The sequence below is a fragment of the Melanostigma gelatinosum genome, assembly GCF_949748355.1.
Source record: "Melanostigma gelatinosum genome assembly, chromosome: 11".
Taxonomy (NCBI): domain Eukaryota; kingdom Metazoa; phylum Chordata; class Actinopteri; order Perciformes; family Zoarcidae; genus Melanostigma; species Melanostigma gelatinosum.
The window spans coordinates 27,665,997-27,690,793 of record NC_136644.1 but is presented as its reverse complement, the minus strand read 5'-3'; the positions used below and the strand labels follow the sequence as shown (position 1 = coordinate 27,690,793).

General features: G+C 47.5%; 1 protein-coding gene across 1 annotated transcript; it reads right to left on the bottom strand.

Annotated features, from left to right (window-relative positions):
* Positions 1-8: 8 nt before the first annotated feature.
* On the bottom strand, positions 9-22,010 carry aars2 (alanyl-tRNA synthetase 2, mitochondrial (putative)). Its single transcript, XM_079279124.1, has 21 exons — positions 21,706-22,010; positions 19,031-19,219; positions 18,394-18,539; positions 18,102-18,293; positions 17,851-17,995; positions 16,787-16,932; positions 16,593-16,701; positions 16,470-16,508; positions 16,155-16,400; positions 14,444-14,582; positions 14,198-14,367; positions 13,999-14,112; positions 13,482-13,622; positions 12,677-12,814; positions 12,493-12,593; positions 2,855-2,963; positions 2,361-2,486; positions 1,071-1,181; positions 831-914; positions 527-640; positions 9-444 (listed from the first exon to the last, which is right to left on the bottom strand). Exons 1-21 carry the CDS (start codon positions 21,928-21,930, stop codon positions 277-279), a joined length of 2,952 nt encoding a protein of 983 aa, XP_079135250.1. The 5' UTR covers positions 21,931-22,010; the 3' UTR covers positions 9-276.
* Positions 22,011-24,797: the final 2,787 nt, after the last annotated feature.

The window sequence follows — 24,797 nt, the reverse complement described above, 5'->3', positions numbered from 1 at the left end:
TAAATAGGTGAATGAGCAGTGATTTATTGTAAAATAATATGTAAAGTTCAGATTTATAAAATATCAATTATAAATAATACACCTTCACACTTCTGTCCCGGGCGGGGCCTCTGTCACCTGTGCCTTTAGTACGATAGCAGCACAAACTACATGTTAACAAAGCTAACCATTAGCGTGCTAACAGTTCATGAAAGCCCTTCAGTGAGTGACAGCAGCAAAGGGAAGCCCCGCCCCTCCCAAGCTGTGCCCTGTGATGTCATCTCTCACTTTGTGACATCATCGTTGTGTTTCCTGGCGCGCAAACTCCTCCGCCCACCTCAGAGCCTCTGCGATGTCACCGCTGCTTCCCGTTCCCTTGGCAACCAGCACAGAGCCCCCGGCGCCCCCCCCGAGGTGACGACACACCGCCCTCGCCCAATCAGACGCCGACAGGGCCGCCGAGTCCTGAGGGAGAGAACAGCCAATGAGACGCTTCAAGTGAAGCCCTGCCCCCCTGTGATGTCAGTGACAGGTGTGTCTTCGTTACCTTGGGGACCTGACAGGCACACAGAACCTTCCCAGAATGCCTTTGGTGAGCGAGTAGCATCACGTGACTGTGAGGAGCCGCAGCGCTCAGCTGATTCACCGTCTTCATCAGAATCTGACAGGAGACGACAGACAGCTGTGACCAGAGGTAGACGTGACCACACAGGTGTGACCACACACAGGTAGACGTGACCACACACACAGGTGTGACCACACACAGGTAGACGTGACCACACAGGTGTGACCACACACAGGTGTGACCACACACAGGTGTGGGAGTTATTGATCAGGTTGATTGATCTTACCGACAGAGAGTCCGTCTCCACAGAATCCACCTGCAGGTTCTTCCAGCCGTTCTTTTCCAGCAGAGCCTGAGCTTTCACCGCAGCCTGTGCAAAGCATGATGGGAAAACAGTCAGAGGAAGGACACAGACACACCTGAGGGTCCGTCAAGTCAAACACTTTGTATTATATGCTCAGGTGAGACTCAGGTATGTCTCATCTGTCAAAGCTGAGTTTGAGGAGTGTCTCAGGTGTGTGTTCACCTCTCTAGTCTCCAGTTTCCTGACGGTAGTGTTACTGGTCCTCTGCAGAGCTCGGAGTCGACTCTGCAGATCTCTGCGTTGCCACTGAGGGATGGGGGTGTTATCTACAGCCTGACAGACACAACACAGGGCCAAGCACGACCAGTCACTGAACAGGAACACAGGACACACTTCGGGTGCTTCTCAAGTCTCTTAATTGTCGTTTCCTCGATCCTCGCTTGAACCGGAAGTTGTTTCTGCGCCGCCATATTGACGGCCGTCCCAAAGCTAACGTAGCTCTGAGGAGGGAGGAGGGACCTCGGAGGAGCCGTGAGGCGGACCCACGAGAACAGACTTCCAGGAAGTCTTTTACCGGCCGACACGCCCCCTCATGGTTCATCAGTCATGTGATTGGACGCTGCAGCCGATCGGACTGACTGACTGAGTTTAACACCAGAGTGAAGACAGATCACAGATTAAACTCTAGTTTATATTTGATGAGGTTTGTGATTCAACATCTGGTTTAAATAAATGTTCATTGTCGTCTGAACAACAAAAGGACCACAAACAACTTTCTACATTTATTAGATAGATTTGTGTTTTCATGATCTGATGTTTCCCTCAATAACTTTATTATGAATACAATTAAAGTCAGAGAGATCTGAGAGACTAAACACTTTATACATCATTCCTGAGTGTTTGATGAGTTTGGTGATGATCACTGTGTGTCTTTATTAGTTATTATATTATTAGTTACTGTTATTAAGTACAGTGGTGATCACTGTGTGTCTTTATTAGTTATTATATTATTAGTTACTGTTATTGAGTACAGTGGTGATCACTGTGTGTCTTTATTAGTTATTATATTATTAGTTACTGTTATTAAGTACAGTGGTGATCACTGTGTGTCTTTATTAGTTATTATATTATTAGTTACTGTTATTAAGTACAGTGGTGATCACTGTGTGTCTTTATTAGTTATTATATTATTAGTTACTGTTATTAAGTACAGTGGTCATGTGAACAGACACTAACTTATCTAAAGTCTCTCCAGCTGTGATCAGCTGATCCTCCGTCATCAGAAACAGACGTCGCTTCACGTGACGCTTCTGAGGAAAGGACGTCTCATGTCTCCTAAAACATATTTCCTCGTTCCTCTCTCCTCGCATGGTTTCCTCCATGCATCCCTGGTGGGAGGGACTAAGACGCAAGGAAAGGACGCAAGTGAGGGAAACGGGGATGCAATAAGAGACTTGGGATGTACCCTTTATCATCTCAGAGGCTGCAGTGCATCATGGGTAATGTACCTACATCAGAGAGGACCCCGACCTCCTTGGCGAGACGCTGGGCGGCGTCTAGGCCGGAGGGGGCGGAGCCTGTCAGTCTGGCTGACAGAGAGTCCACATCCTGAGACAACATGTGACCCTCCTCACGAGCCTGAAGGCAACAACATGAACATCAGACAAACTGAAATAAATCAATACATATGACCAGAGAAAATAATGTATAAAACCAGACCATTACAACTGATTTATGGAAGTGTTAAGAAAAGCAGAGAAAACAAGCATCCCTAAACTAGAACCTGGTGGAACACAAGAGAGGATAATAACAGAATCTGATCTATTAACATTTATGTTTATTAACAATAACCATGTAATAAAGAGATACACTTTGAAATTGTTTATTAACACTGAAGATGTAAAAACATGCAGCTGTTTGTGCTAAGCTAGGCTAACCAGGCTACTGGCCGTCTCTCAGTGGCGGACAGACGGGTGAATCACGTGTGTGTGATGTTCGTCACTGACCCGTTTGGCCTCCCGTCCCGTCACAGCGATGATGCGACTGATTCCTTTCACCATCTGTCTCTCAGACACGATCAGCAGATCCTCGATGGCGCCGGTCTGCAGCAGGTGACTGAACACACACATGGTTTCATGGTTAACACGTTGAAGCCGGGCCGTGACGCGTGACAAAAACGGGAGACACACGGGTTTTTAAAAGGGAAATGGGTACATTTATTACTCAATAAAACGAAAACATGGTGCTGCAGGAACAGAGGAGTTTTCAGACTGTGGCAGGCAGGTCCTAAATGCCCCTAGGAGACTGGCAAAGTGCTCCCAATTGTACCGATAGGCATCACACACGCCACACACGTTTAACACGTTTAGTTTAACACGTTTTGTTGAACACGTTTAACATGTTTTGTTGAACACGTTTTGTTGAACACGTTTTGTTGAACACGTTTTGTTTAACACGTTTTGTTTAACACGTTTTGTTGAACATGTTTTGTTTAACATGTTTTGTTGAATACGTTTTGTTTAACATGTTTAACACGTTTTGTTTAACACGTTTAGTTTAACACATTTTGTTTAACATATTTAACACGTTTAATTTAACACGTTTTGTTTCACACATTTAACACGTTTTGTTTAACACGTTTTGTTTAAGACGTTTAACACGTTTTGTTTAAGACGTTTAACACATTTTGTTTAACACGTTTAACACGTTTTGTTTAACATGTTTTGTTTAACACGTTCAACACGTTTTGTTTAACACGTTTAACACGTTTTGTTGAACACATTTAACACGTTTTGTTTAACACGTTTTGTTGAACACATTTAACACGTTTTGTTTAACACGTTTAACACATTTTGTTTAACACGTTTTGTTTAACATGTTTTGTTTAACACGTTTTGTTTAACACGTTTAACACGTTTTGTTTAACAGGTTTTGTTTAACACGTTTAACACATTTTGTTTAACACCTTTAACACGTTTAACACGTTTAACACGTTTAACACGTTTTGTTTAACACGTTTTGTTTATCACGTTTTGTTTAACACCTTTAACACCGTCAAAACGTTTTGTTTAACACGTTTTGTTTAACACGTTTTGTTTAACACGTTTAACACGTTTTGTTTAACAAGTTGAACACGTTTAGTTTAACACGTTTTGTTTAACACGTTTTGTTTAACATGTTTAACACGTTTTGTTTAACACATTTTGTTTAACACGTTTTGTTTAACACGTTTAACACGTTTTGTTTAACACGTTTTGTTTAACACATTTAACACGTTTTATTTAACACATTTAACACGTTTTGTTTCAGACGTTTAACACGTTTTGTTGAACACATTTAACACGTTTTGTTTAACACGTTTAACACGTTTTGTTTAACACGTTTAACACGTTTTGTTTAACACGTTTAACATGTTTTGTTTAACACGTTTAACACATTTTGTTTAACACATTTAACACGTTTTGTTTAACACGTTTAGCACATTTTGTTTAACACGTTTAACACGTTTTGTTTAACATGTTTTGTTTAACACGTTTAACACGTTTTGTTTAACACGTTTAACACGTTTTGTTTAACACGTTTAACACGTTTTGTTTAACACGTTTTGTTTAACACGTTTTGTTTAACACATTTTGTTTAACACGTTTAACACGTTTTGTTTAACACGTTTTGTTTAACACGTTTAACATGTTTTGTTTCACACGTTTTGTTTAACAAGTTTTGTTTAACACATTTTGTTTAACACGTTTTGTTTAACACCTTTAACACGTTTAACACATTTTGTTTAACATGTTTAACACGTTTTGTTTAACACCTTTAACACGTTTTGTTTAACACGTTTTGTTTAACACGTTTTGTTTAACACGTTTAACATGTTTTGTTTAACACGTTTAACACGCTTTGTTTAACACATTTAACACATTTTGTTTAACACGTTTAACACTTTTGTTTAACACGTTTTGTTTAACACGTTTAACATGTTTTGTTTCACACGTTTTGTTTAACAAGTTTTGTTTAACACATTTTGTTTAACACGTTTTGTTTAACACGTTTTGTTTAACACGTTTTGTTTAACACGTTTTGTTTAACACGTTTTGTTTAACACGTTTTGTTTAACACGTTTTGTTTAACACGTTTTGTTTAACACGTTTTGTTTAACACATTTAACACGTTTTATTTAACACGTTTAACACGTTTTGTTTCAGACGTTTAACACGTTTTGTTGAACACATTTAACACGTTTTGTTGAACACGTTTAACACGTTTTGTTTAACACGTTTAACACGTTTTGTTTAACACATTTAACACGTTTTGTTTAACACGTTTAACACATTTTGTTTAACACATTTAACACGTTTTGTTTAACACGTTTAACACATTTTGTTTAACACGTTTAACATGTTTTGTTTAACATGTTTTGTTTAACACGTTTAACATGTTTTGTTTAACACGTTTTGTTTAACACGTTTTGTTTAACACGTTTAACATGTTTTGTTTCACACGTTTTGTTTAACAAGTTTTGTTTAGCACATTTTGTTTAACACGTTTAACATGTTTTGTTTAACACGTTTAACACGTTTTGTTTAACACGTTTAACACATTTTGTTTAACACGTTTTGTTTAACACGTTTAACATGTTTTGTTTCACACGTTTTGTTTAACAAGTTTTGTTTAGCACATTTTGTTTAACACGTTTAACATGTTTTGTTTAACACGTTTAACACGTTTTGTTTAACACGTTTAACACGTTTTGTTTAACACGTTTTGTTTAACACGTTTAACATGTTTTGTTTAACACGTTTACCCCGTTTTGTTTAACACGTTTAACACGTTTTGTTTAACACATTTAACACGTTTTGTTTAACACGTTTAACACGTTTTGTTTAACACCTTTAACACGTTTTGTTTAACACCTTTAACACGTTTTGTTTAACACGTTTTGTTTAACACGTTTTGTTTAACACGTTTTGTTTAACACGTTTAACACGTTTTGTTTAACACGTTTAACAAGTTTTGTTTAACACATTTAACACGTTTTGTTGAACACGTTTAGTTTAACACGTTTTGTTTAACACGTTTTGTTTAACACGTTTAACATGTTTTGTTTCACACCTTTAACACGTTTAGTTTAACATGTTTAACACGTTTAGTTTAACACGTTTTGTTTAACACGTTTTGTTTAACACGTTTTGTTTAACACGTTTTGTTTAACACGTTTTGTTTAACACGTTTTGTTTAACACGTTTTGTTTAACACGTTTAACATGTTTTGTTTAACACCTTTAACACGTTTAGTTTAACACGTTTAACATGTTTTGTTTAACACCTTTAACACGTTTAGTTTAACACGTTTAACACGTTTTGTTTAACACGTTTAACACGTTTTGTTTAACACGTTTTGTTTAACACGTTGTGGCAGCCGGAGGGGCAACCTCAGAGGAGAAGTGGTAGAGGGACGATATTGCCTGACATGGAGGCGGAGCCCCCATGTCAGGGAGTGGAAAAGAGCGCCAAACCACCATCAGCCCAACAAGCAACACCTGAGGAGGAGAGACGAGGGAGCGACCACACCCTATCAGAGGAGGAGGAGGGGACTATAAAAGGGCCCCGGACACAGGAAACTAGGAGAGAGTAGGAGTGGAAGGAGACGGAGAAAAAGCAAACCCATTGGAGACAACTGCCTTACCCCTTGATCACCCTGGAACGTCTGACTACCCGCCCGGCTCCCGACCCCTGCCTGTACGACTACCCTGCTCCTGCCCGCGCCCTGGACCGTATGAGGAATACCCGTTGTGCACCGAACCGTGGAAGTGAACACCGACCATCCCTCTGGAAAGCGGACAGTGTATTGTTGAGTGTCTATCCTACCTCTATCCACTCTCTATATTCAGTAAAAACCTCACTTGCACCATTTATCTACCGACTGGTTGTGTTTATTGGTCCGTGTTGTCGTGAAACCCCCTTGCCACCCCGGGGGCTGTCACAATTTGGTGGAGAACGTGGGCACAGTCCGGTTCTGGCAACACTGACCGATAGACCGACCGACCCAGTAAGCATGGCCACCCCGGTGCCATTTCAAGAGCTGCTAGCGGGGCTAATCGCTAGCAACCAGGAAACCCAAAAACGCCACGAACAAGCCATGCAAGTACAAATGCAAATCCTCCAAGCACAGCAGCAACAACAATACCAACAGCAAGTACACATGGAGAAGTATATGGAGGTACAAACCGAACGCGCGGAGGCGATGCAAAGCGAAATCAAGGGCATGTTACAGACACAACAGGAGCAACGTACCGTGGAGAAAGCCAACCCAGCGCGCTTCCTTCTCAAGCAGACGGCAGCTGACGATGTTGAAGTGTTTTTTCAGATATTCCAGACAACGGCACTCCGGGAAAAATGGCCAGAAGAGCACTGGGCTGAGTTGATAGCCCCCTTTTTGATCAACGAAACGCAAGTAACGTATCAGGACTTAGAGCGCGCTGGAAAAGTTGACTTCCGGGTGTTGAAAGCGGAAGCGTTACAGCGATGCGGGGTCACGCTGTTAATAAAGGCACAACGATTTCATGAATGGACATATGACACCTCCCTTTCTCCGCGAGCCCAGATGCATGAGATCAAGAGGATTACGACGGCCTGGCTGCACGCAGAGCCAACCGAGGTGTCGCCCACCGATCGTGTCGTCATGGACAAATTCCTTAGATCCCTCCCGTATGAGGCAAAAAAATTGGCCGGCCAGAGAAACCCCCGCAACCTCGAGGAACTGGTAGAGATCATGGAGGGTTACCACGCAGCACAAGCGTTAGTGCGTGGGGGAAGAAACCCGAAAGTGGAGGGGTCCACCCGCAAAGAAAAGATGAGAACGGAGGAAACTACCTATGTGTCTCCCTCCTTTCCCCCAGGCTTTCCCCGACGTCGGCCGGCGTTTGGACCGGAAGAGAGGAGGTGCTACCACTGCGGCGAGATCGGGCACATCGCCTGGGAATGTCCTCACCGCCAGGACGCACCCATGCCCACGGCCAGTGAGGGGAGTCGCCCATGCGGACTGATTACCGGATGCTGGGCCACTCACGAGGACCACATGCCCCTCACCCCGGTCAAAGTAAACGGCCGCGACGCCTCCGCGATGGTGGACTCCGGGAGCGCTATTACCTTGGTGAGACCTACGTTTGCTCAGTACCCGCTCCTAACCGGCACCCGAGCGGTCACGTGCATCCATGGGGAGACCCGCGAATACCCCACCACCGCCCTCGAGATATACACGACGAGGGGTAGATACGTCGGCACTGCAGGAGTAGTGGAAGGACTCCCCGTAGAGGTGCTGGTCGGCCGAGACCTGCCCGTGTTCCAGGAGCTGTGGCGCAGCCTGGTGGTGAAACCAGGTACGACCCCTCACCGAAAGTACAAGAAGAAAGCCATCTGTGGGCTGGGGGAGGAGATCTCCACCGATCCCCTATCGGAAGGAGTCGCCAGTGCCGTGGCCCGGGCGTTGGTGGAGGCCACCCAACCCAACCCCGAGGACGTATATGCCACAGCCGTCGAGAACGACGGACCCTCCAGCCCCAGTGAGCCCGAAGGAGAGGCGCCGCCCATCCCCGAGGAGGCAGATACCCCCTCCCTCGAAGAAGAGGAGCTGGCCGGGCTGTTTCCCCAGGACCCGGAGGAGCCCATCTTACCCGGGCCCCTCACAGGGAGGTTTGGGACGGCCCAGTTGGAGGACCCCAACCTAGCCCACGCCCTTCGGCAGGTGGCCGCCGTAGACGGACGACCACTGGACGGGGTAAGAGACCTCCCTCCCACACATTTCTCCATTTATAACGGGCTCCTCTACCAGGTAGTAATAAGGGACGGGGCCCCCCTCAGGTTGTTACTGGTACCACGTCCTTTCATACCCTCTGTCCTCCAGTTAGCCCACTCCCATATCCTAGGTGCCCATCTAGGAGTGGAGAAAACCCTGGAAAGGGTGAGGGCCAGGTTCCACTGGCCCGGAATAAAAAAGGCCGTGGAGGATTACTGCCGGAGCTGCCCCGAATGTCAACAAGTGGCCCCACAACCCCATCACAGAAACCCGCTGGTGCCCCTGCCGATCATCACCGTCCCCTTCAGCAGGATCGGGATGGACCTAGTGGGGCCACTACCCAAGACCAACCGGGGACACAGGTACATCCTGGTGATAGTGGATTACGCCACCCGGTATCCCGAAGCCATTCCCCTACGCTCTATGGCCACCAAGGGCATTGCAAGGGAGCTGGTGATGTTGTTTTCCAGGGTCGGAATACCGGAGGAGATTCTCACCGACCAAGGAACCCCGTTCATGTCTAGGATCATGAAGGATCTGTGTGGCATGCTGAAGGTGACCCAACTGAGGACGTCGGTGTATCACCCCCAAACGGACGGACTAGTAGAACGATTCAACCAGACACTGAAAAAAATGTTGAAAAAAACCATGGACCAGGACGGGAAGAATTGGGACCAACTGCTACCCTTCCTGATGTTCTCCATCAGAGAGGTGCCCCAGGCATCTACCGGATTCTCGCCCTTCGAGCTCCTGTACGGTCGACGACCCCGGGGGCTACTCGACCTGGCCAAAGAAGCCTGGGAACACCAACCCTCCCCCTACCGCACCATGGTGGACCACGTCGAGGAGATGAGGGTGAGGATGGCATCCCTCTGGCCCATCGTCCGAGAACACATGGCCGAGGCACAGGCGGCCCAAGCCCGCGTGTACAACCGGGGAACCCAACCCCGAGTGTTTAACCCAGGGGATCGGGTGTTGGTCCTGGTACCCACGGCGGAATGTAAGTTTCTAGCCCGATGGAGGGGGCCGTATGAAGTGATGGAGAAATTGGGGCCGGTAAACTACCGAGTCCGGCAACCAGGTCGGAGGCACCCGACGAAGGTTTATCATGTGAACCTGCTCAAGAAATGGGTGCGTAGGGATGCCATGCTCTGTTTCTCTCTCTCTACCCTCCCAGGAAAAACGGAGCCAGTCGAGGTACCCGTGGGAGAAGAGTTGACCCCCCGGCAGAAGCAGGACGTCCGGGAAATGGTGGATCGGTTCCGGGACGTGTTCTCCCCGGACCCCGGATACACCACACTGGTGCAACACCGGATAATCACCGAGCCCGGGAAGAAGGTGAAGCTAAGGCCGTACCGCATCCCCGAAGCCCGCCGGGGGGCGATAGAGAGGGAGGTACAGAGTATGCTGGAGGCCGACATCATCGAACCCTCGACGAGCGAGTGGTGCAGCCCTATAGTGTTGGTTCCGAAACCCGATGGCTCAGTCAGGTTCTGCAATGACTTTAGGCAGCTCAACGCCATCTCAAAATTCGATGCCTACCCGATGCCCCGGGTGGACGAGATGATAGAGCGCATCGGGAGGGCCAGATACATAACCACCCTCGACTTGACTAAAGGCTACTGGCAAGTGGCAGTAGCCCCCGAAGACAGGGAAAAAACGGCCTTCACTACTCCCATGGGACTGTACCACTATAAGAGGCTGCCGTTCGGTCTCCACGGAGCCCCCCCCACGTACCAGAGACTGATGGACCAGGTACTACGTCCCCATCGAGAATACGCGGCAGCCTATCTGGACGACATCGTCGTGCACGGGGAGGAATGGGGGGCTCACCTCCAAAGACTGGAAGCCGTCCTGAAAGCTCTGCGAGGGGCGGGGCTGACAGCCAACCCCAAGAAATGTCGCCTCGGCCTCCGGGAAGCTGACTACCTGGGGTACACCATCGGCCGCGGCTGCGTCAAGCCCCAGGTAGGGAAAGTCGAGGCGATCCGGGAATGGCCCCGCCCCCGCACAAAGAAACAGGTACGAGCATTCATTGGGCTAGCTAGCTACTATCGACGGTTTGTTCCCCAGTTCTCTGCTCTTGCAGCACCCCTGACGGACCTAACAAAAAACCGGCTGCCAGATCGGATCGTATGGACGGCAGAGACCGAGGACGCCTTCGAGAAGCTGAAGGAAGTACTCTGTTCTGAACCAGTGCTGGTGACCCCGGACTTTACGCAACCGTTGGTGGTACAGACGGATGCCTCCGAGACCGGGGTGGGTGCCGTCCTGTCCCAGCTGAGGGATGGAGAGGAGCACCCGATCACATACGTAAGCAGAAAATTATTACCGAGAGAAACGAGATACGCCACGGTCGAGAAGGAATGTTTGGCCATCAAATGGGCTCTGGGGGAGTTGAGATATTATCTGCTGGGACGACACTTTACCCTGGTCACGGACCACGCCCCCCTGGTATGGATGTCCCGTTCAAAAGACAATAACGCCCGGGTCACCCGCTGGTTTTTATCCCTTCAACCGTATGCTTTCTCTGTTGTCCACAGATCCGGGGCCGCTCATGGAAACGCGGACGCCCTGTCAAGACGGGACGCCCTAGGTTCCTGGAGCAGTCCTCCCCCCAGGTCGGATTTAAGGGGGGGGGTATGTGGCAGCCGGAGGGGCAACCTCAGAGGAGAAGTGGTAGAGGGACGATATTGCCTGACATGGAGGCGGAGCCCCCATGTCAGGGAGTGGAAAAGAGCGCCAAACCACCATCAGCCCAACAAGCAACACCTGAGGAGGAGAGACGAGGGAGCGACCACACCCTATCAGAGGAGGAGGAGGGGACTATAAAAGGGCCCCGGACACAGGAAACTAGGAGAGAGTAGGAGTGGAAGGAGACGGAGAAAAAGCAAACCCATTGGAGACAACTGCCTTACCCCTTGATCACCCTGGAACGTCTGACTACCCGCCCGGCTCCCGACCCCTGCCTGTACGACTACCCTGCTCCTGCCCGCGCCCTGGACCGTATGAGGAATACCCGTTGTGCACCGAACCGTGGAAGTGAACACCGACCATCCCTCTGGAAAGCGGACAGTGTATTGTTGAGTGTCTATCCTACCTCTATCCACTCTCTATATTCAGTAAAAACCTCACTTGCACCATTTATCTACCGACTGGTTGTGTTTATTGGTCCGTGTTGTCGTGAAACCCCCTTGCCACCCCGGGGGCTGTCACAACGTTTAACACGTTTTGTTTAACACGTTTAACACGTTTTGTTTAACACGTTTAACATGTTTTGTTTAACACGTTTAACACGTTTTGTTTAACACGTTTAACATGTTTTGTTTAACACCTTTAACACATTTAGTTTAACATGTTTAACACGTTTTGTTTAACACGTTTTGTTTAACACGTTTTGTTTAACACGTTTAACACGTTTTGTTTAACACGTTTAACACGTTTTGTTTAACACGTTTAACACGTTTTGTTTAACACGTTTTGTTAAACACGTTTTGTTTAACACGTTTTGTTTAACACGTTTTGTTTAACACGTTTTGTTTAACACGTTTTGTTTAACACGTTTAACACATTTAAAAAGTTTTGTTTAACACGTTTTGTAGTGCGTACCCAGTTACTGCTACATGCAGCATTAAGTACTTTGTGCAGTATGAACTAGAAGAAGAAAAACTTTGCGGTTTGTAACTCAGTTTGTGTCTCAACCTGCTGGACATCTTTCTGTTAAATGTGTTGCTAAGAAACAGTCAGCAACGGGTGGACGGGTGAACGGGTGGACGGGTGGACGGGTGAACGGGTGGACGGGTAAACGGGTGGACAGGTGAATGGCTGGACAGATGTGTTACAGTCTTACGTCCCACAGCAGAGCTCAACAGACGTCTCTCTCTCCGTCTCATCATCCAGTTCAGAGACCGCTACAGACACAGACACCACCCGAACAGGGTCCGGATACACCTGCAGACAGACAGGTAGACAGAGAGACAGTCAGTCCACCTGTAGACAGTCAGGCAGTGAGACAGGCAGTGAGATAGGCTCACCTCGTCCACTGTCCTCAGTCCCTTGATCCTCCTGGCCTCCTGCAGAGGAAGCTCCTGGCTGTGGACGATGTGATTGGCTGAGATGATGTCATGAACACACCTGTCTACCTGCTGCAGCTGAGAAACGTCCAGAGAACTCTGAGGACGAAGAATAAATACACACTGTATGTATTTACCTGAATATATACAGGTGAATGTAAACAGATAAATATATACACACACATATTCATATTCATATATATACATATACATATATACATACATACATACATACATATTAGGGGTGTAACGGTACGCGTATTCGTATTGAACCGTTTAGTACGAGGCTCACGGTTCGGTACGCATGACGAACCGAATACGTTTGAATAAAAAAAAAATTTAAAAAATGAATTTAACCAGGTAGTCCCATTGAGATTAAACATCTCTTTTGCAAGATGTAAGTAACAATACTACATAACATTAAGGAGCAGTTTTTGTTTTTTATGCTGATGTGTTGCTAAGAAGACACCCCAGAAGATGAGTCACTCAGGTATAGTTCCATCATTGTTCAAAGTCAAAGAATAACTTTATGATGTTAGTTGTAATGAATAAATATATTTTAAAATCAAGTACATTTCTCTGGCATTCATAGTTTTCTACTGTACCGAAACGTACCGAACCGTGGCTCCACTGTATCGTACCGAACCCAACCGTGAGTTTTGTGAACCGTTACACCCCTAATACACATATCTACATATATATACGCACGCACGCACGCACGCACGCACGCACACATATATGTAAAGTTAGAGTTCAGCTGTCTGACCGTGACACTGAAGTCGAAGCGAAGCCTCTCAGCTGACACATGAGATCCTCTCTGATGAACCCAACGACCCAAAACTGTCCTCAGAGCAAAGTTCAGGATGTGAGTCGCCGTGTGATTCACCATACAGGACAATCTGTGGACCTGTGACAGCAACAGAGACAGACAGAGAGCAACAGAGAGAGACAGACAGAGAGAGACAGACAGACAGAGAGCGACAGAGAGACAGAGAGAGACAGACAGAGAGACAGACAGAGAGAAAGAGAGAGATCGACAGACAGACAGCGAGAGACACAGAGACAGAGAGAGACAGACAGACAGAGACAGAAAGACAGACAGAGAGAAAGAGAGAGACCGACAGACAGACAGAGAGAGACAGACAGACAGAGACAGACACAGAGACAGAGAGCGACAGAGAGACAGACAGAGACAGAGAGACAGACAGACAAGAGTCTCCATCTTTATGCAGACGACATCATCTGACACTGTTGTGCTGATTCTGGACCACAGTCTTATTTACCTGGTCCAGGTGTAGCTGGACCTGGTCTCCGGTCTTCAGGTTGTCAGCAGCAGTCACCTGATGGACCACGTACCCCCCTGCCAGGATCACGGCCTCCACCGGGTACAGGACGTCCTGACAGACAGAAAACACACAACTAGAGCCAGACCTCACCTGGACACACAGCAGGTCATCTTTCCCATGATGCATTGCAGCTGACCTGCGATCCGTCTCGGGTGAAGTAGCCCCGGTCTTGTGACTGCCCCCCTTGCTCGGAGTAGAAGCAGGTCTGATCCAGAATGACTCCACAACGCTCACCCTCAGTGACCTCTGACACCAGAGTCTGACCATCATACAGAGCCACGACGGTTGCACTGCATGCTGGGAACACTGGGAGGAGGAGAACAAAGATTACCTGTCTGAACAGGTGAGACACGAGTTCAGCAGAAAGAGAGACAAGTGGTACCGTATCGGTCCTTGTCCAGTCGGTACTGGTATTTGAGACCGTCGTCAGTGGGAGGGACACCGAGACGCTGCAGGTCTGCCAGGCTGAGGACGTCCAACATCAACCGAGACTGATCACCTGACTGAAGACCGGACGTCACCTGAGAGAGAGACAGACGTCACCTGAGAGAGAGACAGACAGACGTCACCTGAGACAGACAGATGTCACCTGAGACAGACAGACGTCACCTGAGAGAGAGACAGACAGACGTCACCTGAGAGAGACAGACGTCACCTGAGAGAGAGACAGACAGACGTCACCTGAGACAGACAGACGTCACCTGAGACAGACAGACGTCACCTGAGAGAGACAGACAGACGTCACCTGAGAGAGACAGACAGACGTCACCTGAGAGAGAGACAGACAGACGTCACCTGAGAGAGAGACAGACAGACGTCACCTGAGAGAGACAGACAGACGTCACCTGAGAGACAGATAGACGTCACCTGAGACAGACAGACAGACAGACGTCACCTGAGAGAGACAGACAGACGTCACCTGAGAGACAGACGTCACCTGAGAGAGACAGACAGACGTCACCTGAGACAGACAGACAGACAGACGTCACCTGAGAGACAGACGTCACCTGAGAGAGACGTCACCTGAGAAACAGACAGACGTCACCTGAGACAGACAGACATACGTCACCTGAGAGAGAGACAGACGTCACCTGAGACAGACAGACAGACGTCACCTGAGAGAGAGACAGACGTCACCTGAGAGACAGACATCACCTGAGAGACAGACGTCACCTAAGACAGACAGACAGACGTCACCTGAGAGACAGACGTCACCTGAGAGAGACAGACAGACGTCACCTGAGAGACAGACATCACCTGAGAGACAGACGTCACCTGAGACAGACAGACAGACGTCACCTGAGAGAGAGACAGACGTCACCTGAGAGACAGACATCACCTGAGAGACAGACGTCACCTGAGAGACAGACATCACCTGAGAGACAGACGTCACCTGAGACAGACAGCCGTCACCTGAGAGAGACAGACAGACGTCACCTGAGAGAGACAGACAGACGTCACCTGAGAGACAGACGTCACCTGAGACAGACAGACAGACGTCACCTGAGAGAGAGACAGACGTCACCTGAGAGAGAGACAGACGTCACCTGAGAGAGACAGACAGACGTCACCTGAGAGACAGACAGACGTCACCTGAGAGAGACAGACAGACGTCACCTGAGAGACAGACGTCACCTGAGACAGACGTCACCTGAGACAGACAGACAGACGTCACCTGAGAGAGACAGACGTCACCTGAGAGACAGACATCACCTGAGAGACAGACGTCACCTGAGACAGACAGCCGTCACCTGAGAGAGACAGACAGACGTCACCTGAGAGACAGACGTCACCTGAGAGAGACAGACAGACGTCACCTGAGAGACAGACGTCACCTGAGAGAGACAGACAGACGTCACCTGAGAGAGACAGACATCACCTGAGAGACAGACGTCACCTGAGACAGACAGACAGACGTCACCTGAGAGACAGACGTCACCTGAGAGAGACAGACAGACGTCACCTGAGAGACAGACGTCACCTGAGAGACAGACGTCACCTGAGAGACAGACGTCACCTGAGACAGACAGACAGACGTCACCTGAGAGCGAGAGCCGGACAAACGGTTCAGAGTTCAGAGTGTGAGACCTCACCTTCTGGTTCTCTGCCACCAGTCGGTCCAGCTCCTCACGGTCCACCTGGACCCCCCTCTCCTCCAACACCAGGTCCACCAGGTCCAGAGGAAAACCCAGGTCCCTGTGCAGAGACCAGGCCACCGAGGCTGGGAAGAAGACTCCATGTTTGTAGTCCTTTCTGAGGAGCGTCCGGTGGATCAGCCTGCTGCCCCGCTGCAGAGACGACAGGAAGTGAGCCTCGTTCTCGTTGATGACGTCCTGGATCTGAAAGAAACAACAGCTGCTGATGACCACTTCCTGTTCTGGAAGATCTCCAGATGTTCTTCTACTCACCCTGTCTGCCTCCCTGTGCAGCTCTGGATACACGTCACCCTGCACACAGGACATGAAGATGACTTCCACAACTGTTATATGTTTGGTTAGGGGGTCAGATGCATTATGGGTAATGGATCTCACCAGGCTGTGGGTGACGGTAGGAACCAGGCTGGCCAGCGCTCCCTGAGGAGCCTGAAGGACCTCGATGCAGAACCGAACTGCCCGCCGCAGAACCCTCCTCAACACCAACCTGAGACCCGAGTAATAAATAAAAGGAATCAACCGATAACCGAAGAAACAAACCGTGTCTGACAGCCGATCGGTCGGTGACTCACTCTGCTCCCGACATGCCCGGATGAACTCCGTCGGCGATGCAGACCGACAGAGTGCGGACGTGGTCGGCCACCACTCGGTACGCCGTGTCCACCTTCATCTGGTCCGCCGAGCCCGTCAGCCCACCGTACGGCCTCACCGTTGACCTCTGGGACGGACACATCACCATGACAACAGGAAGCTGTCAATCACACCACACTACACCGGGTAGTAACTAGGCAAACGGTGTTATGTGTACCTGGTGTACTGGTGTACCTGGTGTACCTGGTGTACTGGTGTACCTGGTGTACTGGTGTACCTGGTGTACCTGGTGTACTAGTGTACTGGTGTACTGGTGTACTAGTGTACTGGTGTACCTGGTGTACTGGTGTACTGGTGTACTAGTGTACTGGTGTACCTGGTGTACCTGGTGTACTGGTGTACCTGGTGTACCGGTGTACTGGTGTACCTGGTGTACCTGGTGTACTGGTGTACTGGTGTACCTGGTGTACCTGGTGTACCGGTGTACCGGTGTACCTGGTGTACCAGTGTACCTGGTGTACCTGGTGTACCTGGTGTACCGGTGTACCTGGTGTACCTGGTGTACTGGTGTACCTGGTGTACCTGGTGTACTGGTGTACCTGGTGTACCGGTGTACCTGGTGTACCTGGTGTACTGGTGTACCTGGTGTACTGGTGTACCTGGTGTACTAGTGTACCTGGTGTACCTGGTGTACCTGGTGTACCTGGTGTACTGGTGTACCTGGTGTACCGGTGTACCTGGTGTACCTGGTGTACCTGGTGTACCTGGTGTACCTGGTGTACCGGTGTACCTGGTGTACCTGGTGTACCTGGTGTACCTGGTGTACTGGTGTACCTGGTGTACCGGTGTACCTGGTGTACCTGGTGTACCTGGTGTACCTGGTGTACCTGGTGTACCGGTGTACCTGGTGTACTGGTGTACCTAGTGTACCTGGTGTACCTGGTGTACCTGGTGTACCTGGTGTACCTGGTGTACCTGGTGTACCTGGTGTACCGGTGTACCTGGTGTACCTGGTGTACCTGGTGTACCTGGTGTACTGGTGTACCTGGTGGATGGCGTGCAGCAGTGGAGTGAACAGGTCCGTGTCGTAGTTTGATCTTTTACCCTGCAGGACGCTCACCAGTCTCTCTAGTCCCATCCCAGTATCCACACTGAACCGGGGAAGCTGCAGCAGACTGTGGTCCACCTCCCTGACACACAGGAACACAACCCGTTATACTGGGAGGAGACCAGTACAACCAGCAGACTGGTTCAGTGCTCATGGTTTACGGTGTTCTGGACTGGTTTTGTATGAACCTGTTGTACTGCATGAAGACCAGGTTCCAGATCTCCACCACTTCAGGACTGTCGGCGTTGACGAGCGCCGCGGCGTTCCGCCCCCCCACGTGGTCGTAGTGGATCTCGGTGCAGGGACCACATGGACCAGAGTGCCCCATCTCCCAGAAGTTCTCCTTCAGGCCGAACGGCAGGAGGCGACCCGGAGGAACCCTGAGGACGAGATCTGTGGTGATTCTCATAGAAAACTCTTCCTGCAGTGAACCAATCAGGTCACAGCATCAGCCGTCGTCTAGGTTACCGTGAGACCTACCCGATCTCCAGCCAGATGAGTCGAGTCTCCTCGTCAGCTGGTAAACCAGACGCAGTGTCTCCAGCAAAGTACGACACGTACAGTCTGTCTGCAGGTATCCCATAATGCATTGTGAGGAGGCTCCACGCCATAGAGCACGCCTCCTCCTGTAGGAGACGAGAGGACATGTGAGGATACACAGAGCTGCTCCTCCTCCTCTCTCCTTCTTCCTCCCTCCTTCCTCCTCCTCCCCCTCCTGTCTCCTTCCTATCTCCTCCATCTCTCTCCTCCCTCTCATGTCTCCTTCCTCTCCTCTGTCCTTCCTCTCCCTCCTCCCTCTCATGTCTCCTTCCTCTCCTCTCTCCTTCCTCTCCCTCCTCCTCCCTCCCCTCTCTCCTTCCTCTCTCTCCTTCCTCTCCCTCCTCCCTATCTCCTCCCCCTCTCTCCCGTCTCCTTCCTCCCCTCTCCTTCCTCTTCTCTCCTTCCTCTCCCTCTCCTTCCTCTTCTCTCCTTCCTCTCCCTCCTCTCTCCTTCCTCTTCCTCTCTCCTCCCTCTCCTGTCTCATTCCTCCTCTCTCCTTCTTCCTCCCTCCTCTCCCTCCTCCTCTCTCCTCCATCTCCTGTCTCCTTCCTCCTCATCCTGTCTCCTTCCTCCTCACCTTAAAGTAGTCTCCAAAGGACCAGTTCCCGAGCATCTCAAAGAATGTGTGATGATAAACATCTCGTCCGACGTCGTCGAGGTCGTTGTGTTTCCCTCCGGCTCGAACGCACTTCTGAGTGTTGACGACTCTTTGATACGAAGACATCTCACTACGAGGGTCAGCGGTACCCAGGAAGACGGGTTTAAACTAGAACCAGAGACCACAGGAAGACGGGTTTAAACTAGAACCAGAGACCACATGAAGACGGGTTTAAACTAGAACCAGAGACCACATGAAGACGGGTTTAAAACTAGAACCAGAGACCACAGGAAGACGGGTTTAAACTAGAACCAGAGACCACAGGAAGACGGGTTTAAACTAGAACCAGAGACCACAGGAAGACTGGTTAAACTAGAACCAGAGACCACAGGAAGACGGGTTTAAACTAGAACCAGAGACCACGGGAAGACGGGTTTAAACTAGAACCAGAGACCACAGGAAGACTGGTTTAAACTAGAACCAGAGACCACAGGAAGACTGGTTTAAACTAGAACCAGAGACCACAGGAAGACGGGTTTAAACTAGAACCAGAGACCACAGTAAGACTGGTTTAAACTAGAACCAGAGACCACGGGAAGACAGGTTTAAACTAGAACCAGAGACCACAGGAAGACTGGTTTAAACTAGAACCAGAGACCACAGGAAGACGGGTTTAAACTAGAACCAGAGACCACAGGAAGACGGGTTTAAACTAGAACCAGAGACCACAGTAAGACTGGTTTAAACTAGAACCAGAGACCACATGAAGACGGGTTTAAACTAGAACCAGAGACCACGGGAAGACGGGTTTAAACTAGAACCAGAGACCACAGGAAGACGGGTTTAAACTAGAACCAGAGACCACAGGAAGACTGGTTTAAACTAGAACCAGAGACCACAGGAAGACGGGTTTAAACTAGAACCAGAGACCACAGGAAGACTGGTTTAAACTAGAACCAGAGACCACATGAAGACGGGTTTAAACTAGAACTAGAGACCACGGGAAGACGGGTTTAAACTAGAACCAGAGACCACAGGAAGATGGGTTTAAACTAGAACCAGAGACCACAGGAAGACGGGTTTAAACTAGAACCAGAGACCACATGAAGACGGGTTTAAACTAGAACCAGAGACCACAGTAAGACGGGTATAAACTAGAACCAGAGACCACATGAAGACGGGTTTAAACTAGAACCAGAGACCACATGAAGACGGGTTTAAACTAGAACCAGAGACCACATGAAGACAGGTTTAAACTAGAACCAGAGACCACATGAAGACGGGTTTAAACTAGAACCAGAGACCACAGGAAGACTGGTTTAAACTAGAACCAGAGACCACAGGAAGACGGGTTTAAACTAGAACCAGAGACCACAGGAAGACTGGTTTAAACTAGAACCAGAGACCACATGAAGACGGGTTTAAACTAGAACTAGAGACCACGGGAAGACGGGTTTAAACTAGAACCAGAGACCACAGGAAGATGGGTTTAAACTAGAACCAGAGACCACAGGAAGACGGGTTTAAACTAGAACCAGAGACCACATGAAGACGGGTTTAAACTAGAACCAGAGACCACAGTAAGACGGGTATAAACTAGAACCAGAGACCACATGAAGACGGGTTTAAACTAGAACCAGAGACCACATGAAGACGGGTTTAAACTAGAACCAGAGACCACATGAAGACAGGTTTAAACTAGAACCAGAGACCACATGAAGACGGGTTTAAACTAGAACCAGAGACCACAGGAAGACGGGTTTAAACTAGAACCAGAGACCACAGGAAGACGGGTTTAAACTAGAACCAGAGACCACAGTAAGACAGGTATAAACTAGAACCAGAGACCACATGAAGACGGGTTTAAACTAGAACCAGAGACCACATGAAGACGGGTTTAAACTAGAACCAGAGACCACATGAAGACAGGTTTAAACTAGAACCAGAGACCACATGAAGACGGGTTTAAACTAGAACCAGAGACCACAGGAAGACGGGTTTAAACTAGAACCAGAGACCACAGTAAGACGGGTATAAACTAGAACCAGAGACCACATGAAGACGGGTTTAAACTAGAACCAGAGACCACATGAAGACGGGTTTAAACTAGAACCAGAGACCACATGAAGACGGGTTTAAACTAGAACCAGAGACCACAGTAAGACGGGTATAAACTAGCACCAGAGACCACAGGAATACTGGTTTAATTCTGCATAATCTATAATAACACGTAACATCGTTGATTGTAATAACTTTAATAATTATATTCATTCATTCTGTGTTTTTACTCATTATTATAATTAAATACACGTGAAGTACAAGTACACGTACACGTAAAGTACAAGTACACGTAAAGTACAAGTACACGTGAAGTACACCTAAAGTACACGTGAAGTACAAGACAAGTACATGTAAAGTACAAGTACACGTAAAGTACAAGTACATGTAACGTTAAAGCACACATGAAGTACAGTGCTCAAGATGCTGACAGTATAAATGACACAATACTACAAAATAAAAGTAAGCTACCGTAAACTAAATATGAGTTGACGTCACGAGCATTGACTGGACACGCTCTTATTTTGAAATCGTAAGCTAACAGCAGCTCAGCTTGTCGTTAGACCGGGACGGACCGGGACCGGGTCTTGACTGACCTGGTTCATGCCGGCGTTGACGAACAGCAGGCTGGGGTCTCCTCTGGGCCGGACCGGAGAGGACGGGACCAGCTGGTGTCCGTGCTGGTCCCGGAAGAAGTCCAGGAAGGTGCTGCGGACCAGAGCAGCGGGCATCTCTGGAGGACAGCCGCTGAAGGAGCGACATGAGCGGGCAGAGAGGAGGAGAGGAGACCCGCTGAACCTCCGAAGGACCAGCCTGAACATCAGGACCTCCAAGAGTCTCAAACACGAACCAGAACCATAGTGACCCTCACAGGGTACGACAGGCTGCCATGCTACGCATGCGCACTTCTTCTTCTTTGAGGTTTATTGGCGGTTGGCTAACAATGAATTGGTGCATTACCGCCACCAGCTGGTCTGGAGTGTGAATCAGGATGTCCAACAGGCTACTTTTACAACATTCAATTCAAAAGGAAAAAGAAACAAAACAAAACAACGAGCTCATAGTTTCTTAATAATATTAATTCATCTAAGATATTGAAATAATATTTGATAACACTCACTTTTTGAGTTCTTTTGCAGAACCACCACTATATCCAGCCGTACCTTCATCTTGAGGTCTCCAATCAGCTGCTCATATTTCTGACATTTGAGTCTGAACAAATGATCGCCCTCAATGGTCTTGTGTCCTCTATCCACTGTAGTGCTGACATTATTATTAATATTACATTATTCCCTGTGTACACTGATAGTCCCTCAGTGATCATTTTACCTATTTTAATATTAAATTCTGGGACAATAAATGCCACTCTGGCCTTGTTTCCTAACTTCTTTGCTGCATCTGTGAACACCTGGATATAACTGTAACTGTGGATATGAGCCTGTATTGTCAGCCAGTTTAAATGATCCTCTCGACCGTTGTTCTTGTTTAATAGCGTAAAGTCTGCTGTTGCATCATGAAGTATCCTCGGTGCTGTTGTTGGTAATGGGACAGTTGGACTGAAGTTTAATTGAACTACATGTTAAGTTCTGTTGCTTTCTGTGCTGCTGTCCACCAAAGCTTCTTGTCTCTTCTTCTATTTTCCCAGCAGAGTTCTAATGTTCCCCGTGTTGGATGTTCTTCGCTGTGTCCCTGTAGATTTGTCCAATAGCTCAGTGCTAACTGGGTTCTTCGTAGTTCAAGCGGCATTTCACCCATTTCCACCTGTAATGCAGCCGCTGGGGTTGTTTTAAAGGCACCGCTGCATATTCTCTTTGCCTGATATTGAATAATATCCAGTTCTTTAAGAGATGTGCTTGCTGCTGATCCATACACCACTCACCCATAATCTAATGTAGATCTAATGAATCCACTGTATGGCTTTCAAAGCACTTCTATCTGCCCCCCATTCACTTCCCACCAAACACCTCATTATATTTAATACTTTTTTACATTTATTCTCTACTTTATTAATATGTACAGCCCATGTGATCCTCTCGTCAAACCACAAACCTAAATATTTAAAGTGTTTTACTCTCTAACTCATGATGATAGTTCTAGTTTTGCTTCAATGTGTCTCCTTGTGAAGAACATGGTCTTTGTGTCCTGAAACCTCATGTCTTCACTGCTCTCTGCACTTTCACTATCAATTCCACATTTCTTCCCTCTTCCAAACTGCCCCATCATCTGCAGATAGTGACAATCTATTTCAGGGAACACATCATGTGTCATGATGGAGAACAGTCATGACTATGCTACCTTTCCACAATAGCTCTTTCCTACTCTGACTTCTACACATATTTGTAAGATAAGATCCTTTATCCATCTATACATTCGACCCTTAATACCCTATTGCAGAGTCTCGTAACCCTTCTCTGCACATCACATCATATTATGCTTTGTCTATGTCAAAGAAGTCAGACACCACACTTCCATGTTTCCCTGCTTTCCTCATTTCACCTTCTAAACTTGAAGCTGGATCTAAAGGACTTCTCCCTTTCCTGAATCCATCTGGGATTTGGATAAATATGCTTTACTTTCTACATAATCTATTCATCTGTCATTTATCATGTTCTCCATTGTTTTGCAGATATTTGATGAGCTATTGGTCTGTAGTTCCTGGGTTCGTACAATCTTTACCGGGTTTGCGTATCAGGACTACGATGGCCTCCTTCCAGCTTTGAGGCAATTTCCCACCCTCCCAAACTTTATTATATAATTCGAGTAATATATCCTCAGAGGATTCACTTGATTGTTTAACATGAGATAACAAATCTGGTCCTTGCCTGGTGCCGAGGTTTTGCTTTTCTCGAGCCGTCGGCTCAGTTCTGTCAAAGGCTTGTTCAGCAGATCATTGGTATCGTCCTCTTGCTGTAATAAAGGTTCATTCTTTTTACTAATATGATCTGAACTATGTATTTTAACAAAGGTTTTGCTTTGAGGACTGGATACCAAACTCTCTTAATCCCGTTCATGCTCGTCTTCCACACCGTATCCATTGTCCTCTTCCTTCCTATTGACTTACAAACGTTCCTCCAACATTCCTTCTTTGTCTTTTTGATGATCCTCCTTACATTTGATTTGCCCGCAACTTTTTAGAATCAATAAGGTTCTGAAACGATTATTTTTCATACTTTAAAAGCTTTATTTCGAGATGTAATTGCTTCATCACATTCCTTCGTCCACCAAGGAACCATCATCTTCTTCTGCATGGACTCCTCTACAGCCTCCAGAAGAGCTCGACAAATGGAATCATTTACACTTTCTCTTCACCAACACACACTTTCTGCGTCTGTTGATCACTAACCCTTCTACAGGCAGCACTGCTGAAAGACCGTGTCTGTAGTTCTGTTTCAATCACTGTTGGATAATGGTCACTTCCTACTGTTGCTCCTCTTCTTCCTGCCCATGACTCAGACACTAGTGAGGTCTCTTGCCGGCTCTGTCCCTGTTCTGATGTTACATCTTGTTCCGGTTCCATTATTTAAGCAAACTAAGTTTTTTATCTCCATTAATTCTTCTATCACTATTCCATTGTCATCGTTACTATTACCCCATAATGTGCTATGAGCATTCAAATCTCCACTACACATCACTTTTCCTTCTAACTGTACAGCTAATTCATCAATAATTTGATTGACAGTTTCTTAGT